The sequence below is a fragment of the Triticum aestivum genome, chromosome 2D (assembly GCF_018294505.1).
Source record: "Triticum aestivum cultivar Chinese Spring chromosome 2D, IWGSC CS RefSeq v2.1, whole genome shotgun sequence".
NCBI lineage: Eukaryota > Viridiplantae > Streptophyta > Magnoliopsida > Poales > Poaceae > Triticum > Triticum aestivum.
In genome coordinates, this window is record NC_057799.1 from 558,285,852 (window position 1) to 558,293,969 (window position 8,118).

The 8,118-nt window shown below is 47.7% G+C and overlaps 1 protein-coding gene across 1 annotated transcript; it reads left to right on the forward strand.

Moving 5' to 3' along the window:
- Positions 1-3,898: 3,898 nt before the first annotated feature.
- Positions 3,899-7,881, forward strand: LOC123054483 (binding partner of ACD11 1). The gene is made up of 5 exons (XM_044478262.1): positions 3,899-4,097; positions 5,613-5,725; positions 5,803-5,878; positions 6,867-6,950; positions 7,039-7,881. Exons 1-5 carry the CDS (start codon positions 4,092-4,094, stop codon positions 7,705-7,707), a joined length of 948 nt encoding a protein of 315 aa, XP_044334197.1. The 5' UTR covers positions 3,899-4,091; the 3' UTR covers positions 7,708-7,881.
- The last annotated feature ends 237 nt before the right edge of the window (positions 7,882-8,118 follow it).

Below are 8,118 nucleotides of genomic sequence, written 5' to 3' on the forward strand. Positions count from 1 at the left end.
CTACAGCTCCAGAGCCCTTTCCTCTTACGGAGCGCTCCAAGATTAAGAAGAGGCGGGCCGAGACCCGGAGCACCGCCATCTCAGGAGCACTTGCCGGAGCTCCAGCGGCAGCCACCTCAGGAGCACCGGCCCGCCAGCGACCACCTCAGGAGCGCTCACCGGAACTTCAGGAGCGGCTACCTCGGGAGCACCTGGCGACGTCCGCTCCCCAGCGGTCGCCCCAGGAGTACCCGGTGGCGTTCGCCCTCCTGCACCCACATCTGGGGTGCGTGCCACAGGGTCGACAAGCATAGGAGCGAGCAAGATGGGATTCTCACGAGGCCCTTCAAGGCCCTCCGGGCGTAGCCCCCACTCGTCAAAGAGGGGCATCTGCTTCACAAAGTCCTCCTTTTTTGAGCAGTGGTACAAGTGGCAGCCCTCCTCCGGGAGCGCGGCAGGCGCTGGGTCGCCCGTTAGGAGCTCGAGCATCGCGTGCAGCGTCTTGGGAGGGAGCCAAAGCACCTGGAGCCTCATGGGGTCCTTGGGGCCAGTGAAGGCCCACATTGGGAGAGAATGGTGCTGGAGGGGGCGATGCGCCGCTGGACGAACTCCCTCACCACCATCGGTGTCGTCACTCCGACCTTCTTCAACTTGGCCAGCCTGGACCAGACGTGGGCGAGTCGACGGTCGACGAGCTTCATGTGCCCCCAGCTGGAGCTGGGTTCCGCCGGCGCTCGCGGGAGCAGGAGCAGGGGGCTGAGCGTGGTGGCGTCCACGTACGCCCACTGCTTCCGGAACCCCTTCACATTCAGGCAAAGCGTGAAGTCGATGCCCGAACCGGCTGTCGCCGCCACGGCCCAGAACGCCACGCATCCCGAGCGTTGGCGGTCGTCGACCAGGTGGAGCGAGAAGAAATGGCGAAACAAGGCGACAGACGGGGCAATGCCCACCATAGCCTTGCACAGGAAGACGAAGGCGTAAAGGAGGATGATGGACTGAGGGTCCAGATTCTGCGCTTGGATCTGGTAATGCGAAACTATGGCATTGAAGAAATCAGAGAAAGGGGGGAAAAAGCCAGCCAGGAGAGCATGAAGGTGGATGGGGATCTTGGTAGCCTCCATGTCGATCGTGGACTAGGAGGCAGGCCAGACCATCGTCGCCTTCCACTCGTTGGAATCGGCGGCGAGGGCCGGCCGGACCTTGTCCAATCCCTCCCGATTGATCATCATCGACCGATCAAGAGCGAGCTCCAAGCCCGACCGGGATTTGACGAGCGAGCGGGCCTTTCCCTTCTTCTTTGACCTCGGGGCCATGGCGTCAAGGGAGGATTGGCGTCGGCGCCGAATCTGGTAGAAGAGCCGCAAATTCATAGGAAAGAGGGGGAGCCAAGGGCGAGCACAACGGGTAATGATGGCAAAGCCGCGCTTGCAACAGGCAGCCGTCAAGTCTGGCAGTTATCGAGCCTGCGTGGGGAAGTGGAGGCGCCCGCGTCCCGTCAAGCGCCACGCGTCGAGCGGGCCCGCGGGCGGTTGGGGCCCGTGGCGCTCCGCCCTTGCCCTTTGGCTTCGCCTCGAAGCCAAGTCCGAGCGTGCCTTGGGCCCGAGGGCTACTGTCGGCATTCTAGGAACCGGGGTAACCAGACTTGCCTGCCTGCGTCCCACTGCGTGGCTTCATCGACGGCCTCGTACGGCCCATCTTCAGCACTAACAACACAAGACCCTCACGAGGGGCCAAGCCTCGCGAGGCGGATGACGCCAAGACCTCCGGAAGGAGCTGCCTCCTTAGGCTGGCTCCTAAGGAGCGGAGATTTCTATGCAGGCCCTCACCTTGTGAGGTTCGGGTGACGCAAGCGATGACGACCAAGGCCAGGCGGGCGCCAGCGGGTGCAGTACAGCAGGTTTCCTCTTTGGTGCTAAAGAGGTAAGCGCATGCGCGGATTCCTGAGGCATCAACCAAAGGTTTCCATTTCCATGCAACAACACCAGGACCGCCAGGACTGCAGGACGGAGGTCATCGCTAAGCCCACCACGGCATCACGACCAGAAGCTTTGCAGGCGAAGACCACCTTTCGTCAGGATAAGATGTACTAGTTGTCTCCCTTCGAATTTGGCCGTTGTGGGATCCCTTCCCGCCTTCATTTTGGGAAGAGGACCAAGGCCACTATAAATACAGCCTAGCCACCACCATAGAAGGGGATCCGGATCCAGTCGATCCTCACCCTCACCCGCTCACCCAAGCACAAGAACACACCCCCTGAGGTTGTTCTTCCACTGTACTGGTTCATCCTCAGCCCTCCTCGAGGCTAATCCACCACGAAGCAGGAGTAGGGTTTTACACCGCAAGGTGGCCCGAACCTGGGTAAACTGCCTTGTCCCATTTCCTTCCAGTTCACCGAGCTAGACTGTGAGATCATCGAGTTGGCAGACCGGGGAGGTTAGTTCTTCGCACGCACCCCAGAGTTCAAATTTATCTTGGGGCTGCGGAACCCTGAATCCGACACCGAACACTTACTGGGGGCTAGTAATTGGCCTCCCAACTTTAAGCTCCTATGACTAAGTGAAAGTTATAAAGCCTGCATATCTGATTGCGTCGTTTCCGCTAATGCAACTGCCTCCGGGCACCGAGACATCGACTAAGGGTTGTGTTGTTACTGCGGAAACACCCTGCGTAGCATCTACAAAGGGGTAGAAGTTGACGATGGGTCACTTTCAAATGATAAACGGTCGCAACAGAGTCAAAATAAACATATATCATCAGCGTTTGTATTCAGTATACAAGCGATGCCTTCCGTAATCATCATTATAAAGCCATAAATATGCATCAAATTTGACTTAAGATCTTGGCCAAGCTGGGTTGTGTGGCTCCTGTGCTTACCCCCTACGTTCTTGATAGTTCGGCTAGGGGGTAAAGGGAGCACCTCTGTGATTGTTACTTCCAGGTCATCCGAGTTAGTACCTCAGACTGGGTGAAGCCGAAAGCTAGCCATCTTAAGAATATAATTGGTCTACAATGACGGAAGTGAAAATTTCGGTTCATTAAGAACATAGAGTTCGGGAATTTTCCGCAAACTAAATCCTCAATATTTTCCTCCCACATTGATCGGAGTTGGTGGGCTGGGCCCGCTAGCTACAGTGCTAGGCCACACAGTAAGTTGCCAGGTATTCTCTCTCTCTCTCTTTCTCTCTCTCTCTTTCTCTCTCTCTCTCTCTCTCTCTCTCTCTCTCTTCTATTTCTGTTTTGTAATTTATTTTTCTGATTTTGATTTAGCAAAAATACTAAACCATTTTTAAAACTCATGAAAATATTTGTGGGCACTTTTGAAATATATCCAACAGCCCTCAACTGTTTGCAGAATTATTGGAGCATTTAAATTATTTATAGCATTTAAATGCCCTAATTCAAATACAATATGATTTAATTCAAGAATCGAGGATGGCCTAGAAAAATGTGAACCATTTTTTGCAGAGATTTTAAACCAATTGAAAAATGATGAACTTTTCTAAAGGCATTTTGGGTTCATTGAAAATATTTTAGTTGATCCTGGTAATTCAGAGGGGTGCTAGGATTTAATCAATCCCCATTTTAAATTTAACAAAAATTTAAACATGATGCATGGATGCAGATGCAACTATTTGCAGGGGCAATTATTTTAGGGCTGTGGCAACTATTCCTTTATTGAACTCAGTATTTCCTTTACGAACTTCGCTTTATTGGGTTCCTTGCTTCGCTTCCCCTCCCTACTGTGCTGTGCTTTGTCGTTTTTTTTTTCCTTTTTGATGAGGAATATTTGTGCTTTCTCGTCGGCGAGGCCGGCTGAGCCCCTGGACTGGACCCAGCAGGCAGGGCCCAAAGTAAAAGGGCCGAAGCGTGGTGGGGTCCCAGCAGCCTGCGCGCCCCCACAAGTCGCCACGTCACCGCCTCCACGTCTACCGCTGGAGTTGGACGGCAGGAACCGCCGCCTGCTCCACTCCACTCCGCGTCTCCGCCTTCTCACCCCACCTATAAATCCCGCCCGCTGGACACGGCGGATCCATTTCTCGAATATTTTTCTTCCCGTTTCCCGATTCAAGTCAGCGGTTAGGTTTCGGAGATCTCGGCGTCGCATCGCGGCCATGGCGGTGAGCTCCCAGTTCCCCCCTCTCTCTACCGGCCGTCGGCGGCGCCATTTCCGGCCCGAGTGCTTCTTGGCTCTCTTGATCTGGATTGCGTGCTAGGCTTTAGAAACAGGGGGTTTGGTTTTGGGGGGGTTCTAGATTTGGGCATACGCTGTGCCGGGTAGATTTTCTTTAGTCAATTTGTCCTGCCAAAGATTGGGGAAACTAGATACTTTTCGCTCCAGAAACTGGTATCCGGTTGGAATGTGATGTGTAATAGTGTACCGGAGGCAGCCGGCAGTCGTTTATTACCAATTGATTCTAGTGAAATCTCGTCCCGTTTCGGTCGGCATTCTGTGCGATGGCCGGGGGAGCTGAATCTGCTTTCCAGCCATGTAGAATGCTGTCAGGGTACTCAAATCACCTGGTATGTTCTGAAATGAACTAGTGACATTTCAATCGATTCATCTAGTTACTGTTACTGGGGCTAGGTGTTGTGACTTGTGAGCCATGAACAGCCTTCGTTGACCCTTTCTTTTTGGCAAACTTTTCTTGATATTCATGTGTGCAGTGACTGGTTTAACCAGCCTGTATACTTGGTTAATATCCTGTTCCTGTTATCTGCTTATGCCTACTTGCTTGTGCTAAAGTATTAGGTGCAAAAGGATCTTATTAGTTTTTTTTCATTGCATTGTGAGCACCAAGAATGTTATGTAACAATCAGTACATGGTGAATATTGAGCCTTCTTTCTCCTCTATATTTCATAAAATGGTTATAATGGTGTCAGCAATAGCAAAAGAGCGACGATTGCGTCAGTTTACAGTTTAGTTATTTTATTTTATTTGATATGCTAGCTGCACTTACTAGTAAAATGTAGTTGGGGTCATGCAATGCCTGTCATGGCAAAAAGGTCTTGGTGGTGACTGTGAGTACTATATACATGTTCATTATGAACGACACATACTGATCTGCATACAAATTGAATAGTTATTGTGCATAAAAGCTAGCATGATGGCAAAGTTTAAACATGCAAACCTTCGAAGGAGATGATTTTTTTAGCACGAATAAATGACTTTATGAACATCTGAGGTTGAAATATTAAGCTTGATGCATAAAGTGGCTGCATATGTTACCAGCCATTTTATATGAACTGTTGTGGTCAATGTTGTCCAGAATGATTAGTTTGGGGTACAGATTTAAATAATCCTAAGAGATTTCATCGTTTTCTGCCATAGGTCAGAGCTGTGGAGGTGGTAAGTTCTTTCTTTTTTAACCGAGGTTGTGTAATGTTGATTAGGAAATCCCATTAGATATTGTGTAATGCCTTACTAGAAACAACATAAGGCACAAGTTATCAATTTAGGCCATCTGTGTTGTTTATGTGACAGTGCATAGAAGTCTGCATTACTTATTAGTTTTTCAGATACTGTACAAGTGTGTGTTGCAGAGCTTCTTCTCATATAGCCTAGAACAACATTATACTATATATGAGATGAAGTATTAATTGTTACTTTTTATACTTTTATTCTTTGATGAAGACAAGCACGCTTAGCACAGTTATGGTGAGCAATTTGTCACTGAAAGCAGCACTAAGAGATGTAAAGGAATTCTTTTCCTTTTCTGGCGACCTTGTGCATGTTGAAATGCAAAGGTTAGTAATACGATCTTCATTATGCTTGTGGTCCACTGCGTACTATGAATCTCATCAACCTTTTAAATGCTTTGCAGTGGTGACGAGCTGTCTCAAGTTGCCTACATTACTTTTAAAGATAAGCAAGGAGCTGAGACAGCCATGCTTCTGACGGTACCATTTTTGCCTTCTATCTCTGAAAAAAACTTCCTTTCCCCCCAAGGATATATGGTTGCTTGAGCTTGTGAAATGTGTTGTCATGCAATTACGCATCATTGATGGCATACACCAATATTCTCCATTCATTGGAATATATATAGAAGGCATAATTCATATTCCAATGCAACATAAGTGTGTTGGTCCTTCTATGCCCTAATAAATGCCCAACTTACGTTGTATTCCCCGTGTGCATGTGTTGAATATAGTACTTTAGAGATAACGAGTGAGGTTGCCTACCTGCTCTACGGCATGTGCTTAATATAGTATAAAGGGCAGCCCGGTGCATGTAGCTCCTGCTTGCGCAGGGTCCAACCACTTTGGGTCTATTGTATGCAGTCTTTCCCTACATTTCTATAAGAGGCTGTTTCCAGGACTTGAGTGCTTAATATAGTACTCCCTCTGTAAACTAATATAAGAGCGTTTAGATCACTACTTTAGTATTCTAAACGCTCTTATATTAGTTTACGGAGGGAGTACTTAACTACTTATATTGTTTACCTGGTCTACAGCAAGACAAAACTTACCCTATATTTCTGAATGGATTGTGTATTTGTTACTGCCTTTGTACCAAAATATAAGACGTTTTTACAGTTCAATTGGGAGTACTAAACATAGTTATTTTTCATATGAAACAATGTTATGTAAGTTGTGACCATGATCTCAGCTTAAACAGTATGATGTAAGAAGATCTTCCTTGGTTCCATCGACCCTTTCAAGTAAATAATGTGTACATGCTTGCTTATTTGAATGTTTAAGTTTACCTAATCATTGCCCAACGGAAATTTCAACACTAACTCAATATCTTTTGGATAGATAGATTTCTGTTTGCAAATACATAGTGTGTCACTGAATTGTGTCTATTTCTGCTTCTTAATTGCTTTATACTTGCTGGAACTACTCCTATGATGAATATCTGATGCGCCTGGTTTGATTGCTGTTGCAGGGTGCCACGATAGTCGATATGGCTGTCATCGTAACACCAGCCACTGATTATGAGCTACCAGCTGATATTTTAGCTGCTCTAGAGGTATGGTTAGAGATGTGTAATATCCATGTCCGTAGTATGGTCTTTGTCTGGTGGTAATGGAATTCCTTACATTGCTTTGCATCCACAGCCCAAAGATGCCAAGTCCTCTGCTCTGGAGAAGGCAGAGGACATCGTTGGGACCATGCTGGCCAAGGGGTTCATTCTTGGTAGGGATGCACTCGACAAAGCAAAAGCTTTGGATGAGAAGCATCAGCTCACATCAACTGCGACTGCTCGAGTATCTTCCTTTGACAAGAGAATCGGTCTGAGTGAGAAGATCAGCGTCGGTACTTCAGTCGTAAACGATAAAGTAAAGGAAATGGATCAGAAATATCTAGTCTCCGAGAAGACAAGGTCAGCACTTGCAGCTGCTGAACAGGGCGTCTCCACTGCTGGATCTGCCATCATGAAAAACAGGTATGTCCTTACTGGAGCTGCATGGGTAACTGGTGCCTTCAGTAAGGTTGCGAATACCGCAAACGACGTCGGGGCAAAGGCGAAGGAGAAAATAGCCGCTGAGCAGGAGGGCAAGACCGTAGCGGCCGGGTATGCACAAGCTGACATGTCGGACGCTCATGAAAAGCCCAGGGATTTGGATGGTGAAATCACAAAGATACATGTCTCTGAAAACCCTGAAGATATCCCCATATCTACCGCTGCAGTTTTCCCCATTACAGTAGAGGATTCCAGCGATGCGTCTCCACCACCGCCCGCTGCTCCTAAGAAACCGGAACCTGCGCAGGGATTGATACTATGATGATCTGGCTGATGCATGAATGTAAATAGACATGAGATGGGTTGTTTAATTCAGGCTGTAGCGTTGTGGTTGCTGTATTGTGATTCACCTGTTTGAAGGTTGAAATTTATTGGGACCGAAAGAGTTTGGAATTTGTAGCAGCCATTTTAATTAATCAAACAATATTATCATGCACTTGGACTTCTCTGATTTTTTTTTCTTTTTTTTGAGGGGTTTTCTTCTCTTTTTTTGATGTTTCTTTTTTTTGAGAATGGTTTTCTTCTTCTTCTGAGAGGACAAAACTGATAGATCAGTGAATGTGTCATAAGCCCAGTTATTTTTGTGGCCCAATTGGACTGAATGGATAATTTCACCACTGATAGGAAGACTTGTATTGCCTAATTAACTAGCCAGAAATTTCTCGAAAAAAGA

Coding starts and splice junctions, on each gene's coding strand:
- LOC123054483 (XM_044478262.1), top strand. Junction 5,879..6,866: donor AGACAGCCATGCTTCTGACG/GTACCATTTTTG, acceptor TTGCTGTTGCAG/GGTGCCACGATAGTCGATAT. Junction 6,951..7,038: donor ATATTTTAGCTGCTCTAGAG/GTATGGTTAGAG, acceptor TTGCATCCACAG/CCCAAAGATGCCAAGTCCTC.